The sequence below is a fragment of the Cottoperca gobio genome, unplaced genomic scaffold (genome assembly GCF_900634415.1).
Source record: "Cottoperca gobio unplaced genomic scaffold, fCotGob3.1 fCotGob3_30arrow_ctg1, whole genome shotgun sequence".
Lineage (NCBI taxonomy): Eukaryota > Metazoa > Chordata > Actinopteri > Perciformes > Bovichtidae > Cottoperca > Cottoperca gobio.
The window spans coordinates 254,540-273,958 of record NW_021166920.1 but is presented as its reverse complement, the minus strand read 5'-3'; the positions used below and the strand labels follow the sequence as shown (position 1 = coordinate 273,958).

The 19,419-nt window shown below is 43.1% G+C and overlaps 2 protein-coding genes across 3 annotated transcripts in view; one reads left to right on the top strand and one right to left on the bottom strand.

Moving 5' to 3' along the window:
• Positions 1 to 19,419, top strand: part of LOC115005492 (beta-galactoside-binding lectin-like) — a 37,141-nt gene that overhangs the window by 12,970 nt on the left and 4,752 nt on the right. The gene's annotated exons all lie outside the window — the stretch shown is intronic.
• Positions 9,145 to 18,867, bottom strand: LOC115005491 (GTP-binding protein 1-like). 2 transcript variants are annotated; one of them, XM_029427337.1, is made up of 15 exons: positions 18,734 to 18,867; positions 18,261 to 18,451; positions 17,757 to 17,868; positions 16,375 to 16,555; positions 15,677 to 15,860; positions 15,099 to 15,263; positions 13,873 to 13,996; positions 13,644 to 13,758; positions 13,024 to 13,168; positions 12,658 to 12,840; positions 12,348 to 12,483; positions 12,052 to 12,230; positions 11,823 to 11,969; positions 11,367 to 11,411; positions 9,145 to 10,781 (listed from the first exon to the last, which is right to left on the bottom strand). In XM_029427337.1, the coding sequence occupies exons 2-15, from the start codon at positions 18,447 to 18,449 to the stop codon at positions 10,668 to 10,670; spliced, it is 2,019 nt and encodes a 672-aa protein (XP_029283197.1). In that variant the 5' UTR covers positions 18,450 to 18,451; positions 18,734 to 18,867; the 3' UTR covers positions 9,145 to 10,667. The 2 variants fall into 2 exon arrangements, with proteins under 2 accessions (XP_029283197.1, XP_029283199.1); XM_029427339.1 differs by lacking the exon at positions 11,367 to 11,411.

Here is a 19,419-nt window from a genome sequence, read left to right as displayed (position 1 = left end):
TCTCTCCTCTTGTGTCGCTCTCTTCTTGTGTCTCTCTCCTCTTGTCTCTCTCCTCATGTCTCTCTCCTCTTTTCTCTCTCCTCTTGTCTCTCTCTCCTCTTGTGTCTATCTTCTCTTGTCTCTCTGTCTCCTTTTGTCTCTCTCTTCTTGTCTCTCTCTCTCCTCTTGTCTCTCTCCTCGTGTCTCTCTCTCTCCTCTTGTCTCTCTCCTCTTGTCTCTCTCTCCTCTTGTCTCTCTCCTCTTCTCTCTCTCCGCTTGTCTCTCTCCTCTTGTCTCTCTCTCCTCTTGTCTCTCTCCTCATGTCTCTCTCTCTCCTCTTGTCTCTCTCCTCTTGTCTCTCTCTCTCCTCTTGTCTCTCTCGTCTTGTCTCTCTCCTCTTATCTCTCTCCTCTTGTCTCTCTCTCCTCTTGTTTCTCTCCTCATGTCTCTCTCCTCTTGTCTCTCTCGTCTTGTCTCTCTCCTCTTATCTCTCTCCTCTTGTCTCTCTCCTCATGTCTCTCTCTCCTCTTGTCTCTCTCCTCTTATCTCTCTCCCCATGTCTCTCTCCTCTTATCTCTCTCCCCATGTCTCTCTCCTCATGTCTCTCTCTCCTCATGTCTCTCTCTCCTCTTGTCTCTCTCCTCTTGTCTCTCTCCTCTTGTCTCTCTCTCCTCTTGTCTCTCTCTCCTCTTGTCTCTCTCCTCTTGTCTCTCTCCTCTTATCTCTCTCCTCTTGTCTCTCTCCTCATGTCTCTCTCTCCTCTTGTCTCTCTCCTCTTATCTCTCTCCCCATGTCTCTCTCCTCTTATCTCTCTCCTCTTGTCTCTCTCCTCATGTCTCTCTCCTCGTGTCTCTCTCCTCTTGTCTCTCTCCTCTTGTCTCTCTCCTCTTGTCTCTCTCCTCTTGTCTCTCTCCTCTTGTCTCTCTCCTCTTGTCTCTCTCCTCTTGTCTCTCTCCTCGTGTCTCTCTCCTCTTGTCTCTCTCCTCGTGTCTCTCTCCTCTTGTCTCTCTCCTCTTGTCTCTCTCCTCTTGTCTCTCTCCTCGTGTCTCTCTCCTCTTGTCTCTCTCCTCTTGTCTCTCTCCTCATGTCTCTCTCTCCTCTTGTTTCTCTCCTCTTGTCTCTCTCCTCATGTCTCTCTCTCCTCTTGTCTCTCTCATCTTGTCTCTCTCCTCTTATCTCTCTCCTCTTGTCTCTCTCCTCATGTCTCTCTCTCCTCTTGTCTCTCCTCTTATCTCTCTCCTCTTGTCTCTCTCCTCATGTCTCTCTCTCCTCTTGTCTCTCTCCTCTTATCTCTCTCCTCTTGTCTCTCTCCTCATGTCTCTCTCTCCTCTTGTCTCTCTCCTCTTATCTCTCTCCCCATGTCTCTCTCCTCTTGTCTCTCTCCTCATGTCTCTCTCTCCTCATGTCTCTCTCTCCTCTTGTCTCTCCTCTTATCTCTCTCCTCTTGTCTCTCTCCTCATGTCTCTCTCTCCTCTTGTCTCTTTCCTCTTGTCTCTCTCCTCACGTCTCTCTCCTCTTGTCTCTCTCCTCATGTCTCTCTCTCCTCTTGTCTCTCTTCACTTGTCTCTCTCCTCTTGTCTCTCTCCTCTTGTCTCTCTCTCCTCTTGTCTCTCTCCTCTTGTCTCTCTCCTCTTGTCTCTCTCCTCATGTCTCTCTCTCCTCTTGTCTCTCTTCACTTGTCTCTCTCCTCTTGGTCTCTCTCCTCTTGTCTCTCTCTCCTCTTGTCTCTCTCCTCTTGTCTCTCTCCTCTTGTCTCTCTCCTCTTGTCTCTCTCCTCTTGTCTCTCTCCTCTTGTCTCTCTCCTCACGTCCCTCTCCTCATGTCTCTCTCTCCTCTTGTCTCTCTCTCCTCTTGTCTCTCTTCACTTGTCTCTCTCCTCTTGTCTCTCTCCTCATGTCTCTCTCTCCTCATGTCTCTCTCTCCTCTTGTCTCTCTCCTCTTGTCTCTCTCCTCTTGTCTCTCTCTCCTCTTGTCTCTCTCTCCTCTTGTCTCTCTCCTCTTGTCTCTCTCCTCTTGTCTCTCTCCTCTTGTCTCCCTCCTCATGTCTCTCTTCACTTGTCTCTCTCCTCATGTCTCTCTCTCCTCTTGTCTCTCTCCTCATGTCTCTCTCCTCATGTCTCTCTCTCCTCTTGTCTCTCTCCTCTTGTCTCTCTCTCCTCTTGTCTCTCTCCTCTTGTCTCTCTCCTCCTGTCTCTCTCTCTCTCTCTCTCTCTCTCTCTCTCTCTCTCTCTCTCTCTCTCTCTCTCTATTTGTGCTCTACTTTCCTTTGTCCTTCATTTCTCTTTTAAATTATAGTCAATTGAAACATTCTTAAACTTTCTAAAATGTTAATCTTCTCTAATAAGCACTAAAATCTCAGAGGTCATCCTGTGTGCACTTCTCTTAAATTAGAGTGTCCTTCATTGGAGCAACTTCATCAAGTGCAGCAATAAAAAACTCAAAACATGTGATCAATTCTCACTTCATGTTCAAACATCTGAGCTCTCTCATGTTCTGTACATGTGAGTCTAACAGAGACATGAACCTCATTACATCATATCCCTGCTCATATTATAAACATATTTAACAATATACGCTCAAAATAATTAGGGCTGTTAATCGGTTAAAATATCTAATCAAGATTAATTGCATGATTGAATCATTTATCTTTGCCCAACACTTATCTTTACCTTCATCCATGTGAGCTGAGAGCTGCTGCAGGATGTTCTGCAGAGATCAGCCTCTGTTCATCGGGTCAAGGTGGTGAATCTGTGTTATTAGCACGTTAACTTTGACAGCCAGAAATAACAACAAAGAAATCAACGTATTCATATATTTATATTAAAATCCAATGAGCTACTACCAACCAATTCCACCCAATAATATCATGACATGCATCTGTGTGTGGACCAACAGTCCTGTATTATAAGCCCTAAGTTTTAATATATATTCAATACTCATAATACAACACATATGTAATAAAAGGATGTTGACTAAAGGCTGTTAACATCGACTAACGCTGCTGCCAGCGCTCAACAGACACCTGCCGCCATCTTAGAAGCTGCAGTGAGAACTTAAGTGTGTTGGAGACACAGCAGGAGCTCTGGATGTCAACCCGTTGCTTCTCCATCCAAGAGAAAGAGACTGAATTATTAGCAGTGCTGTGCTTCTTCAGATCACTATATTCTGAATATAGTGAATAATATTTGCATTGGCTCATTCGAAATGTGAAGCCATGTAGATTGTTGTACATATGGATGTCAAGGAATCACTCAAGACATTCGGGTTCATACCACCATGGATATCTGCACCAGAGCTCGTGGAAATACATCCAACACCTTCAAAATATTTCATTAAATTGACTAACAGTGCAGGAAAGTAGGGTTCTGCTTCCTCTGAGACCATGAGTGTGAAATATCAAATGCTTGTGGTCAGATTCAGTGGACGTTAAGATAAACTGTGCAGTGGTCCTGGAAGAAAGTACAGAACACTTGACATCTTGGCAAGAAGGGACACACACGCTGACAGATGCGGCAGAAGAAGAGACAGAAAGTAAGAGATTCAGACTTTGGCTCAGATTTACTGAGAGTTGGATGCAGAGTCACATCTTGGCTGGTGTGTCCAGCTCCTCTTGGCCCTCTCTGTGGATGAGAGGAGACAGACAGCAGGCTGGAGCGGAAAAACAGAGGAGAGAGTGTGTGTGTGTGTGTGTGTGTGTGTGTGTGTGTGTGTGTGTGTGTGTGTGTGTGTGTGTGTGTATGTGTGTGTGTGTGTGTGTGTGTGTGTGTGTGTGTGTGTGTGTGTGTGTGTGTGTGTGTGTGTGTGTGTGTATGTGTGTGTGTGTGTGTGTGTGTGTGTGTGTGTGTGTGTGTGTGTGTGTGTGTGTGTGTGTGTGCAGCCGGCGGGGACGATAACAGCTGAATCAGGGAGAAATACGGCCAAAAGTAGGAGCCGCCCTCACCTAATGAAGCACCATAAATACAACAGACAACTTCCCTTTCTACCTCCCTCCCCCGTGACTCTCTGTTTTGGAAACAGCACACACATTTACAAAGTTCTATATTCAGCAGCTGCCTTTACAGTATCAGCTTTACTGCATATAATACTATTCCATGGCAACATGCCAGTCTGGTGCCGGGACGCTCGAGCACTCTGGCAAATACTGATGAGATGTGAGCGGCTGCGTTCTCATGCAGCTGCGCCTGAACGCATCCTTACGCAACGCTGACACCTGCTGGCCAAGCGACACCTGATTGGCACAAGAATAAAATGTGTGTTTGCTTTCAGGCTCGTGGTCGAGAGACATTAAGAGTGCACATTGTTAAGGGTTATATTAGGAGGATGTACTCGATCCACTCGAGTTACACAGTTTTGGTTAACAGCCAAAAGAGCTGCGGGGGAAATACTTGAATCTTTATTTATTAAGATAAAGCACCTGACAGTTTAATCCTGAATCTCTTTGCGTCAAAATGTTTGAACATCATTTAGAATTTAAATGGATGCAAATGAAGAAACTCTGCAGCTCCAGTCTTTTAAGATCATCAGTCAGTTAAACGTAAATATCAAGACTACAAACACAACTAGAGGACGACACACACAGCAGACATACGCAGGAGTCTTCATGAGGACAAAGATGTCAGACAGTCAGGCCAACAGCTCAGAGCAGCGTGGATTATTTAAAGTATGACAGGCCGTGTCTTTAAGGCGTATATAAAGTGAAGAACCAGGATGTTGCAAATTGTCTTAAAGACAAAGGGAAGGTATAGATGTAAAGGCACAATCGTCACATGACAGAGATGTTGATACAATCCTGATTTAACTTCCACTTCCTGCTCCGTCTGTCTCCAAGCTTTGTTTAGAAAGTGTTGCTATTTTGTGGCAAAACTTAACATGTAATCTGTCTCGGGTCACTAAGTGAAATCCAAGCATGAAATTCATCTTAAATTTAGCAGCTTTTCAAGTCCGGACGACTCGACTTCACAATAAATCTGCTGAAAGTGAATAAATGCTTCTCTGGTAAAGTTTCTGTCCTTGACTGTGTGAATGTGACTCTGACGGGCTTTTTGTGCTGAGCCGCTCACTTCACCAGCTTTATCCCTTTCATTGGCCGTTCCTCCCAAATCAGCAAATTTAGCTTTATCGACTGACGCGAAGCATCGGCTTAACATTAAAGGATATATTTCTCAGAGATTGAAAAGCATAATCCCTAAAGTCTTAGCACTATTAGCCAACATAAAACACATCTGAAAAGTTTCTCTCCTTTTCTTTTAAAGAACAAAGAAGAAGAGTTCTTTGTGTCGTCACGATGTGTTCAGGGATCACACAATACGATTTCATTGATTGTCAACGGAGCTTGATAAAGGTCCCTAAACGCATCTTCAAAACCTTTTTCTTTCCCTTGATTTTCAAGGGTAAAATAAGAATCGTAATAATTAACCTGGTGGAGTGTATATTAATGTGTTGAATATATAAGTGCTGCAGTTTTAAACAAAATGTCATTTCAGTTGTGATAATATTTTGCTGAGATTTGAACATGTCACTATTAATACTAACTAAATGTGTACAGGTAGCCTTTGTCTTCTCTGGAGAAACTAACGGATATTTACAACAGATGAATCACTTACAGATGAATCACTTACAGATGAATCACTTACAGATGAATCACTTACAGATGAATCACTTACTGAAAGTGTTGAAACTAACACCAGAGCTTCTCCTGAACCGCCTGAGATAATTGTTCTCCATGTGTTGGATGCTGACAGTATTTCCTCAACCTGTTCTCCTGCCAGCCTGTTTCTCTCCATCTGTCCGTCTCCTCTTCCTCTCCGTAACGTGCAGACCACAGTTGGCTCCTCTTCCCTCCTGCTCTTCCCCCGGCAGATTGTTTGTCATATAAAGACTACGAGCCAGAACTTAATCCTCCATAGATGGAGTCAAGTGAATAATCAAGTAATAAGTATCAATGTGTTGAAGGAGCTAGCTTACTTTAGCTGTGCTCGGAGTCACCAGGGGTCCTAATCCAACGTCTTCTGTATCTGTTGTTACCAATATAACGTAATTACCACTTGTTTAAAGTTACAGTACATAACTATGTTACTACGTTAGTAAGTACACGTCCTGTTTTTACTGTATTTGAACCCAAAACACAATCTTTTCCTGAAACTAACCGAGTAGTTTTACTGCTTAAACCTAATCAAGACCTTCACAACGATAATAAAACGGCCACATAAGTCGTTTTGTCAGATTAGGCCTGAGGATGTGTTGTTTTTACTATATTTAAGTAATATATTTACTATCTGACAATCTAGTAACTCACATAAAAAGTGACCCCATTATGGAACAGATGGATCGACAACCACAGCTGATATGAGACAATCGATCAATGCTCAGTCTGTTTAAGATTTGATATTCTCTTAGATTAAACAAGCTAATGAGACAATATCCCACAAACATTCATATATCTACAGAGAACTGAAAGAGCCAGCACTCAACACTCAGACGGCTTCTCTTCTCCACATCACGTCAAAGTAAAAGTGATCTTCTGGTTATGAGCTAAGAGTCGTTTTATTTCCAATGAACTTACTACAGTTACTGACATTTAACGGTGAGTAATTACACACAAAGCGTTCTGCGTGCTGTTTCAGTGATGGAGTATGAACGAGTTTGAGAGACAACAATATTTAAGCATGTAATAAATACAGAACTGTTTACAAATCTGCAGGTTTCATTTATGGGTCAAACTATTGAGGAAATTTCACTTGGTTTTCTGGTCGTAGGCCAATAATAACTGCGTATTACTACATAGTATAGTACGTCAAAAACACGGGGGGGGGTCCCCTTTCCTGTCTGTCATTAGGAACAAGAGCGCAGAAAAAAATTCATTCTTAAAAAGAGAAAAAGTCACAGTATGTTATAAAAATGTCATAAAATGTCCAAATAAAGTCATCGTATGTCTTGTGTCGTAAACACATTCATTAAATATCAAGAAGTAGATGAAGTCATGAAACACTTTATATTATAGCATTTCATAAAAAAGACACAAAGTCACAGCAGAATATGTTTTTATTTAAATGTTTCCCTCGTACATGATTTTTAAAAAAGGTTTTTAAAAATCAATAAAACGTCGAGGCCATTTAATAGAAAGTTGCCACAAAGTTTAATCTGCTGCAAAGTTCCTGCAGCTAAAACAAAAACCGTTACTCAGTTTAGAGATGAGATCAATAATAATATTCTTTGTTTTATTAATGCAAAAGTAAGTTTGTTGCTTTATATGTGCAGCTCATCGCTCTGGCAACTAATCACATACTTAGTTTCCACTGATATCTGTAAAGTCTCATTGATTTATATCGTTATATTCAAACACAGGGGTTGATTGGTTGAAGTCGTCTACGTTTGGATTTTGGGTTAAATGCATCCAAATGTAATTGTTCTGCTGATATGCAGCTGCAAACATCGTGCGGACAACTTCAAGGAAAATGATCCATTATTATGATACAGTAGAAATCAATATTTCACCGTTTTTGCCAAAGACAGTGCAGGTATGTGGAGTCTTCCTTCTTGTCGTGCTTTTCCTGCAAAGCTGATGAAAACATTTCAGCTCATCAACGCTCATCAACGCTCATCAACGCTCAACGCTCATCAACGCTCATCAACGCTCATCAACGCTCAACGCTCATCAACGCTCATCAACGCTCATCAACGCTCTCCTCCGCACCAGCTAATTGGCTTCTTCGTGACGCTGTACACCTTGAAGTCAGAGTTGAACAAATAGTGTCTTGGACAAAATGTGTGCTGATCCATTTTATTGAGCTCGCGTATGGAGCGTGGAATGGATCGGACAGGTACCCGGGGAATAGGCTAACATTAGCATGCTAGCTCTCTCACACAAAGGCCCGTTAGTGGGCAACAGACTGAAGGGTGATCGACACGAGGTGATCCGGGGAAGAGTAAGTGCTCGGCTACTAAACTGAGAGACGGGTGGCATTGGACCCATCCAATAAAACGGTTCTCCCGCACAGGTTGGATTGCATCCCCCCCTCTCTGAATCCCCAGTAAAGTGATAATGGATCCCTTCACGTCAAGCTTCAGATGAAACACTGACTCTGCGCGTCTTCACAGCGTTCGCTCGGCTGACCTGGTGATGATCTCGTGATGATCTCGTTTGCGTTTGTTTATTGCCCGTTTCCCGTTGTGTGTTCGCTATGACTGCTTTTGAAAGGGATTGTTTCTAATACGTTCATGAATTGTTAAGAGTGGAACCTTAAAACGCCCCGACTTACATTCATCAAGTCACTCATTGATCTCCGGCTCTGCATCGAGGAACATTCCTATTTCCATTGTTCTGCGAGCGAACTCTTTGTGAGCTGACGGCAGACGGAGACTTTGATTGAAATGCTACCAAAGCAATCAGTTGTTACAGACGACCATATTAAGGCCATCGGGCGTTTGAAAAACAATTATGACTGGAAGGGTGACTCTTTCTGAACTATTGAACCAATTTGATTGAAAAGCCTCGCCATTAATAGCGGGCCGCCGTGCGGGGTGTCCCGCAGTGGTTGTGTGAGCGTTGTTGTAAAAGCCATTTAAAATCTCACTCGGCGACTTCCTGCTGGTGATAATCCACAAAACTGTCAATACGCTGCCAATGTGAGGCTTTAACATTACAAAAATAGCAGAATTAAAATAGTATAAATAACATTGGAGATCATGCCTCGTATCTGTATCTGTGCCGTACTTAACGACCCCCTGAAACCACGTTCATCACCACTCTTGTTTTAAACTCTCAGAGTTGAAAGCATGAGATCTACAAGGGGCCCCTGTGGCCCTTCAGCTGGTTTACTCCCTTTGCTACACATTCTTCAGAGTCTTCCCGTTTCATCAACAAACCCGTTTGTTAAGTTTTATGAAATCTATCAGTTTTTCTTAGTCAATCAATTTGTTCCGAATGACTTCATGACATTTTGTTTAGATTGTTTTTATACCTGTATATTGTATATTGTGTATTGTATATTGTGTATTGTATATTGTGTATTGTATACCTGTATATTGTATAACAGTCCAAAGCAGCCTCATGTAAACATTATGATGTCATCTGCATAATAAAGCTTAAACTTCCTCCAGTTTGTCTGGTAATTATCTTTGACACAGAATCAAGCTTAAATGTAAAAAGTTAAACCCACACGTCACTTGTTTATAACATCTTTATTTAAAAGGATTTACAACACAAACTGGCACCACTTAATTTAAATGGCATCTTTTTCTTTTTTTTAATCCTTACTTCTTCTGCACAACGTTGTATTTCTGTACAAACAAACGTCATAAAACAATTGTTAAGGTCTAACATCCTGGCAGTTCAGCAGGATTGTGATCTTTGATCAGATGACGCTCTGGGAGCAGAGTGACCATCACAGTATGGAAGTGGACAGAGACCCAACACCGCCGTTTAGTTACCTTCACTACAAAAACTCACAACTGGGAGGAGGACCATCGAACAGCTTTAGAAAACCAGCGGGGAAACGCAAACAAAAGGTTGAAGTCGTCCGTTACAACAAAGAGAGTTTAGCTTGACGTCCTCGATGGTTTGTGTTAATCCGAGAGGAATAACACAAACCATCACTCCGTTTATCTGGATGATTGACTGCTGCAGACTCATCATATAAAAACATCTGTAAGTTATTCATACAGTATGGACCAAAACTTTATTTAGTTTTCTCGGGTCACATGAAAACATTGACTTCCTGCGTCTCTCTCTCTCACACACACTCTCACACACACACACACACACACACACACACACGGGTTTGACCCTTGACGCTTTGAAATATGGTCCATATGGATCAGAATGCGGCTGCAGAACAAAGACATGATGTGGCGTTCGCGTCGCATCTCTTCGTGAGTGGATTAAATATGTTCTTCCTTGGCTTTTGACATTTAAGGTGTGAAGCACCACTGAACGAGTCGTTGCTGTGCATCAACATGGAAGAAAGACAAACTAAGTAGGTGAGCTCACAAGTGTGTCATCGTCACATGTGACGCCGCTTTGACACTTGACATTACTTTGGGGGGGGGGGGGGGACAAGGTGTGGCTTCCCTCTCGGCTCAACTGCAACGTTGGTTGTAAAAAGGAAGCGAACTGATAACGTGACTTCTTCTCTGGCAGGATTAAACGTAGGCCATGAAGATGCCAGATGTTTGATGATCAACTCTTAATGTGAACTCAAACTCAGGCTCAATGTAAAACTACTGAACACAGTCCACTGAGTGGAGGATCCACCCTGGTGCGTTAATGAAAGTCAGCTGGAGGTGAACACAAGAGGAGAACATGAGAACATTTAAATTGAGGGTGGAGACAGTGGAGGAAGGGAAAGTGACCGACGCCTCTGCTGGCCGAGGAAAACAGTTAATGCTATGAAATAAGTTACGATTACAAACGAGATGGACGCGCCCAAAACGTCTCTTAAAATAGAAAAGGTTAGATATTGTTGACGACTGCAAAACAACTCAAACTAAATAAAACCTCAACATCTTCAGCAGCCCACAGATGACACCAATAAAGATTTAAAAGGTCTTAATGTGGAGGGGGGAAAAAATCACTCTTTCATGATGAAAATCTTTGAATTCTCTTTTTATAGTAAAGAAAATGTGCGTTGAGGGGCGTGTAGTCGCTTCCCCTCCCCGAGGAGGAGCGGAGAGAGATGAGATGACGTGCTTTAGGCGGTGCCCGCTGCTCCTGCAGGCACCGCTGTAGAGATTGTTGCAGCGTTCAGGCCTTTCCCTCGGTGTCTCTGACCGCCTCTCCGGCGTCCTCCACCTCCCGACTTGAGCTGCAGACAGACAGGAACACCACCGTCAGCCAGATGTTAACAGGAACAGGAAGTGTCTCATGCGTGTTTTGGAATTTAAAACAGGTAAAGAGTTTACAAGACATCATATAATCATTATTATACTACTACACCTTTTGTCCTGTGTCTTGTACAAGTGTTGCCTTCAATAGAAGGTTTGGTTGTCATATGGAAAATTGTTCTTGTAATTGATCGCAGGTCCTGATACCTTTTTGTTTAAAATGCGTGTTAGCTTTGAATTGCTAAACACGTGACCGGGGAGAACACTTCGTTAGTGTAGAGTAAGATCTAAGCGCCAACAGGGAACAACAACGGAGCACAAAGTTCAACGGTTTCCGCTCAGTAACTTCTCAGGGTTTCTACCAGAGAACTTGTTGGTACAGTTTATGTGACGACGACACGGCCGTCAGGTTTACAATACGCTCGCAGAAACCCTGCTAGTCCAGCACTAACCCTAACCCAACACTGAAGTATGCATGCTCAGGTGTAGAAAGTGAAACCAACAACACAACAACATCCAAAGCTTAAGAAGACGAAGGCGTCATCCGGACCCCCGAACATCTTTACCTTGTTCTCTTTGTTGCCATCTTTACACAGAGCCTCCTCCTCTGTCTGACGCAGCCAAGACAGGGAGAGGGAACGCAAGAGAGATGGAAGCACAACAGCAAAGTGTTAAAGTTGAAGGAAAAGTCAAGAAGGGCAGAGAGGAGGGAAATGAGGAGTTAATGAGATGCGGGGAGATGAACGCAGAACATTATGGGCCGCAGAAAGGGAAGAGAGACATTACAGAGTCAAAAGCAGGAAGAAAAGGAAACGAGTAAACGCTTTAAAGTTTAAAGTTTGTTGCAAAGAAATATCCCAACAGGAGCAGCGTAGGGCAACTCAACTCTAGAGGTGTTGTAGTAATCAACAACACTTTGAATCATGGGTAATCCTGCATTCATAATGATGCTGACGACTGGATTGGAAAACGCCGCCCTGGACACATTGCACAGTCTAAAGGCTCAGTCAGGATCTACTCACTGGTAGCTGCGCTGCGTTGGGACTCGGCGGTCGCGCGGTGGATCCAGCCTCCTCATTGGCTCCTATGCCCTCTTTAAAAGTCTTCTTACTGGCCAGCATCTTGGACTGCTGGGCTTTAGCTGCCTGGGTGTTCACGGCTTGGAGAAGCTGGAATGAGCAGTTTGTAAAGGTTCACTTATGAGCTCCCATGTCTGCACTGAAACACAGCGGGTGCCGTGAGCCCCCGTACCTTAGTGATGGTGCCGACCGCTTTGGTGCGCCCTTCCCTGAACACCAGTTTGTGGTCACAGTGCAGGTACTCCGGAGTCTTAATGAAGCGGAAGTGGACGGTGGCCTTGTCCCCCGTCCGCAGACAGTCTTTGTTCATGGTGAGGATGGTGGCCGTCTGCCTGATGCTGCCACAGTGGACTGGTGATGGAGAGAGAGAGGGACCCAGTTACTCTTCAGTGTTTCAGGGTGACCGTGAAGGCCAATCAAAGCAAAGACAACACAGAAGCTGCAGACACTGGTGCAAGGGGAACCAACCCATGGCCTGGTATCTCGGGGATATCGTGGTCGGGTGGTGAAGAACCAAAATCTCAGCCTCAAACTCCCAGGTGGCCTGCGGCATCAACTTCGGGGAAACCATCACCATGCCTTTCCTTATAGACGAACGTTTGATCTGAGGACACACAAAGAGGAGACGTCAGTCTGGGAAGCGACGAAGCTGAGACAGAACACGACCTAAACAAACATTTGCATTATAAAACTGATCCATACGCATATTACATATTCTACAAGATGTGAAAAGCATCCACGTGTTTCCTGACTGCAGTCGTTTGTTCTCCACACAAACCTTTTTGAGGGCAAAGGACGCCGTCTGTCCACCGCGCACCTCTTTCACAGGCATCCTCTTGCGGTGGATGGATTTCACCGCGATGGGGATGAAAGTTCCCAGCGGGTCTGGGCCCAACAGCAGTGTGTCGTTGAGTCGTATCATTCCACGTAACGTAGTCCCTGAAACTACTGTGCCCACGCCCTGCAGAGAGACGATCAACGCTCACATACTTCTGTATTCAGAGTGTAGAGGTGTCTACGAATCATGTTTGTACATTAAGATTCTAAACGTGAGAGTGCAGAATGTTGTGGCCCGGTTGTCCCTGTTGGAAGCCACTTTCAGGAACCAGAAGCTAAAAGGGAAACAGTGCATTTTAGTCCATACCGGTACGGAGTACGTGTCGTCTATTTGGAACTCCGCAGGCTCGTCGTTGTTGAAGTTGGTTCTCGAGGAGAGGAGGTTGAGGAACATCTTCAGAAGGTCCATGTTCTCGCCCGTCACGTTGGAGATTTGGAAAATGGGACACATCCTGCAGAGATGGAGGAAGTCAGAGGAGAAGAGCATGACCCTCTAACGCGGGTATTACAGAAATGACAACTTGGGACCGGAGCCTAAAGCTTCGTTGAGCACGACCGTCAAGGGATGCTGTTGTACAGCCCTGACCCCTGACCTCCCTGAGGGCGGGTCTGCAGGTTCCCCATGGGGACTAAACCCATGCGAGACTTAAGATAAGACATTTTGAAAACTTAGGAGGAAAGTTTAAGTAGAAATGCAACATTATTATGGACTTGAAATACAAACTGAGGCTGCAACAGTCAGTGGTGTTGTTCAGCAGTATCATGAAAAACATTGTGGACATATTTTAACTGTGGATAAAATATATTTTTCACGTGTTTGAACTGAGTTTGGGAGAACTGGGTTCAACTGATGTTTAAAGACTCCCAATCCTGCTTCTCTTAATGTGAAACTCATGGAACTGTGTGTGTGTTCTCCCTCTGCCTTACCGCTCAGAGCTGAAGTTGGAGGCTGTGACGATGACATCATCCTTGTTCTGGACCAGCACAGGGATTTTCCTGCAGCCTGGTGACTTTAATAACCTCTGCAATAATTTTAGCGTCTCTGCACACGCACACGCACACGCACACACACACACACACCTTTATTATTCTCACTAATAACATACTTCTTATGTGATGCTAGTTATTAAACATATAGTTAAGTTGGTCTCTTTACCTTGCAGGATGTTGGCGGGACACATGTCTATCTTAGTGACCACAACAAACACGGGCACATTCAGGGCTAGAGCCAGACCCAGGTGCTCTTTGGTCATGCCAACGATGCCGGCGTTACTGCCAACCTGAGACAGGAGGAGCAGAAGAGTTGACTTTAAAACAAGCGGCAAACTCTAGTGCTGAAAAATTAAGCCAACACGATAGAGCCAAAAAGATGCAGTTCCTCGAATGTCCACTTGAGGCTCCAAAAGCGAGTCAATCTCCATAGACACCCATGTTAAAAGACCTTTACATCAGAATAAACACGTTTACATCGGAATAAACACGTTTACATCAGAATAAACATGTTTAAAGCAGAATAAACACGTTTAAAGCAGAATAAACACGTTTACAGCAGAATAAACACGTTTAAAGCAGATTAAACACGTTTACAACAGAATAAACACGTTTAAAGCAGATTAAACATGTTTACAGCAGAATAAACACGTTTACAGCAGAATAAACACGTTTAAAGCAGAATAAACATGTTTACAGCAGAATAAACACGTTTACAGCAGAATAAACACGTTTAAAGCAGATTAAACATGTTTACAGCAGAATAAACACGTTTACAGCAGAATAAACACGTTTAAAGCAGAATAAACATGTTTACAGCGGAATAAACACGTTTACAGCAGAATAAACACGTTTACAGCGGAATAACATGTTTACATCAGAATAAACACATTTAAAGCAGAATAAACACGTTTACAGCAGAATAACACGTTTACAGCAGAATAAACACGTTTACATCAGAATAAACACATTTAAAGCAGAATAAACACGTTTACAGCAGAATAAACACGTTTACAGCAGAATAAACATGTTTAAAGCAGAATAAACATGTTTAAAGCAGAATAAACACATTTACAGCAGAATAAACACGTTTACAGCAGAATAAACACGTTTAAAGCAGAATAAACACATTTAAAGCAGAATAAACACGTTACAGCAGAATAAACATGTTTAAAGCAGAATAAACACGTTTAAAGCAGAATAAACATGTTTAAAGCAGAATAAACACGTTTACAGCAGAATAAACATGTTTAAAGCAGAATAAACACGTTTACAGCAGAATAAACACGTTTAAAGCAGAATAAACACGTTTAAAGCAGAATAAACATGTTTACATCAGAAATAAGTTTCTGGTGAACCTGCACACACACACAACCCTCTCGCCTCTCTTACCATGAGCATGCAGAAATCCGGCAGGTGTCCCGTCATGCCGAAGACGGTGGTCTTGAGGTACTTCTCATGGCCGGCCAGGTCAATGAAGGTGATGACCTTTGAGGATTTCTCACAGATCTTAGTCCAGTCGAGGCCGCCACCGTGGCTGTCTGGCTTGTTTACCACCTGAAGGCGCAGAAGGAGACACAGAGAATAGAAGATGACTTACTCAGTATGTGAAAGAAAGAAACTCCAAGAGAGAAATAAATGCTTTTTAAAAAGTTAAATGTGCTGGTATCTAATCTGAATGGAAACATGTCCGCTGCAGATAGAGTTCAAGTTTAGGAGTTCTATTGACCTTGTTGAGGAATCAACAAAGCCAACTCATTATGTCGTTAACATTAAATAAGATGTTACTCTCAAAACACTGGCTTCTCTCCAAGCACTGATTTGGATAAACGGTTATTAGTCCAAAACATCTTTACATTAAAGGAGAGAACTGGAACACGTAGGATAAGGGCTATGCATTTGTACATTGTGCACTTGCCATGGCCATCCATTGCTCATACAGTAAGTCCTGAGCATTGGCAGAAGCTCACCTCTCCCTCCTGGTCAAACCCCAGGATATCATTGCCCACACTGCTGGTCCTGCCACTCTCCATTTCATGTTTGTGTCTAAAGAGCTTCTGGCGAGCAAAGCCTCTGCCATTGTCCAGCTCACCATGGGTCAAAACCCCGAGCAGAGTGCTCTTCCCCGCGTCCACATTCCCTACCACCGCCACTCTGCAGACAAGATGAGGGAGAATATGAAGAGTGAGAACTACAGTCAGTACAGAGATAAATATGTTGCTAGTGAAGTCGGGAAAAACGGACACATTGTCTGCGATACATATGAAAAAACTACAGCCTGAATTCTTTTAGATGCGTCAATCTGGTGCACTTTTCTAAAAAGTCATTTTTGCAGGGTGGACGTTGCATAAAGCGTCTGACCCAAGCAGCACTATCGTGCTTGTGGGTACACATCATCCGTCTGCCTGTAAAAGCTTTAATTGAGCAGTAAGCATTAACCTTGTTTATCGTCTGTCGGTCTAATGACTCTTTCTGTTCCATTTTATTTCAAGAGGATGTAACTGAACATGCATCCTCAGCAGAACTATAAACTCTCAAACATCCACGTCAACATAAATGAAACCCACATAACACACACATGTCAACATGGACTATATAGCGCCATGGGGTACTCAACTGTAAACATTATTTTAATTCCCCTTGCGAGAACCTTTTCTCTTCATGTTACCTGACTTCCAGGAAATCCTCCTCGCCCACACGCCGGCGAATGAGGTAGTCACGAATCTTTCCGCCCGTTTCCATCCTCTCTCTCAGAAAGATCAGGTCAGCCTCGATCTGCTCGCACAGCGACCGCACCGTGGCCACCGACGCATCCATGTCCTTTTCATCCAAACCGTAGTCACCCCCATCTAAACAGGGAGGAGAAAGCAGGACGATTAACGAGGAGGGAGAACGAGTGTATAACAGTGTCCTTGCTCAGATTATGCATAAAGTTAGTTTGGAAGCTCAACAAGTTTGCATATATAAAGTTTCACTCAGAGACTGTTGACTATATTTCCAAAGGAATTAGTTAGAGAAAAGGGGCTTTCAGCTCAGTTCAATCCAAAACTCTGAACATTAACTAATCCGGACTGGGTTAGGTCTGCAGAATAAGTTGCCAACCTTCACACTGATCTCAGAGCAGTCAGTTTATACCAGACGGAGAAACAGAAACAAGCAGCAGGTCAGAGGGCCAGACAGACAGCTGTTCATCCAAGCAGTCAGACAGACAGGCATGAACCGGTGTAGTAGTGACACTCCCTGTGCTGACTAAGGGTAAATGACACCCTTTCACACATGCACTTTGACCTACCAACAGGCCACATATGTTGCTGTAACAGACACAAATAAGTGAGGTAGCCAACAAAAGACCTCATGGTTTTGTGTGTGTGTGTGTGTGTGTGTGTGTAGGCTTTCAGAATGAAAACTAAATAACAAACAAACGGCTCTACTGCTACACACAGGTGGCTTTGGCTTCTCCCTCCCCCGGGTGCTGGCAGATCATTTTCATAGTGCTCTCTTTGGATGCGAGTTAAAATCAGATTTAGGTCATATTTATCTTTCAACATTCATATTTGATGTAATTAATTAACTTGATAAGATTTTTAAATATTGAATCTGATTATCTGTGTAGAAGCACCCACAGATAATGTGTACGTACATGAAAGCCTACAGAGGCCAGTACAGCGTCAGCAAAGAGCTGAGGGCTGAGGAAGAGGTCCCTCCAAGACGACACACTTTACTTTACCTTCTGAATCATCAAACGGAAGCTTTTATCTTTAACCTACACGTAACACATGCACTTCCCTTATCTTATTGTACGGAAGACAAAATACAACTACATGCAGGAATATGTCATTGCTCCAGACACACAGCACATATGTTTAATTTGTCACACACACACACACACATATATATATATATATATATATATATATAACAAATCATATCCCTCTATAGATCAAGGTGTAAAGCTGAGCTGACATTCTATTACATGATGTCCGGTGGACCCAAGTGTATGCACAATTGAAGACTTCATCCTTAAGTTGCTCTAAAGGTTAGTTCCCTTACCTGAGCCCATCCCAACCACATAGATCGTCTCTCCACAGCCCTCATCAATCTGCTGCCTCATGTGTCGTAGTAATGAATCATACTGTTGCCCTGTTGGACTCACTAGGACCAGCTGAAAAGTGAGAGACAACAGAGATATGGAAAGGTCAAACAAATGCAAACAGGTGTTTTATGAGCGTCTTCAAGTCATCACAATGATAGCTTATATTTTAATGCAATGTGCTCTCCTAAACAGTCCATAAAGTGTGGTTGTGTACATCCAGGCTGCTCCTTATACCAATATACAAATGACTGCAACGTGTGGACACACCGTACACACGTAGTGCAACATACGTGTCACTTTTTGGTGTTTTAGCCAGAACAAAATGCGCTTAATGCAGCTTTTATGCAACATGCATTTCGTAATGTTACTGCACATCTCGTTTAACGAATCAAAACAAACAGCTGCTTGACTGCAACATGTTTTAACATAGCGTTACTAGATACATTTACAGCGAGGCCCACCTTGCTGCTTAAGTCTAAATGATCCGCGGCGTCGCCGTTTATATCGTCGCCGTCTTCAAAGCCCTCTTCGCCGGATGGATCGTCGGCACACCCCCGGTCCGGTGCAAACATACAAGCGGGCACTATGGACTCTGCTGCTGGTATTGCACTCGGGCATGTCGCTGGTTCTGTCGCCGTTAACGACGCCATTTCTAGAGGGAGAAATCATGCAGACACAGCAAATATAAATAAACAAACATACCCCCTTTTTCTTGGCTAACGAGCTAACCGAAAGTTAGGTTGATTACAGCTAGCTAATGCTAACCAAACATCGAACTTGCTGTGATAATATTTAACACTCTTAAAATAGGAAATAATAATAATAATGAATCACCAAAGCCGTAAATTGTAAACTACATGTTCGAACTTTTCGACATCTGAATGGTTAAAGAAGCTGAATTAGATAGTATAACAATTAAGAGATGAAGACGTACCAGAAGTTGCTAGCTAGCTGACAAGCTAACTTAGATGTTTACTCGAGTTAGCTTCGACTTCTGGGCACAGAACGTCTGACACGCCCATCATAGAATGGAGACAGGGGATTGGCTACGGCACTCAAAGCCACGCCCACAGGAATGATGTTTGGTTGCTCCGTGAAACCGTGACCTACTTTCAGACACAAGCACACACGCACTTAGACAACAATAACACTAATACCAATTAGCATACATGTGCATCATATCAACATACATGTATAAAACCGTCATGCTTTGAAATTATGACAACAAAAACTATTCAAACCAAGTTTTTTTATTAAACGCCTAATCTGCCAAACACTTCATGTTCTGCATTCTGATTATTAACCCTCTCATAGGCTTATTAATGTCAATATGATGCCCACTAATTCTACATTCATATATCTGCTAAATCTTAATATCAAAAGTATGATTGAGTTTGGTGGCGGCAGCACAGTTTCAAATCCGACCCATGGCTCTTTGCTGCAATAAAGGCTAATTGCTAATTGACGTAGCTTCAGTTAGCAGTTAGCTCGAGTTCAGCCACCAGAAATCAGTACACACCTATTGCATTATATAAAAGCAGTGCATTATTCTCAGTAACCCACACATGTAGAACATTGACAAACTTGTCATAAGTAAATAAGCATATTGTGCTTTATGCT

Coding starts and splice junctions, on each gene's coding strand:
- LOC115005491 (XM_029427337.1), bottom strand. CDS start 18,449: ATGGCGTCGTTAACGGCGACAGAACCAGCGACATGCCCGAGTGCAATA. Junction 12,841..13,023: donor ACGACACGTACTCCGTACCG/GTATGGACTAAA, acceptor GTCTCTCTGCAG/GGCGTGGGCACAGTAGTTTC. Junction 12,231..12,347: donor CCCGAGATACCAGGCCATGG/GTTGGTTCCCCT, acceptor CTCCATCACCAG/TCCACTGTGGCAGCATCAGG.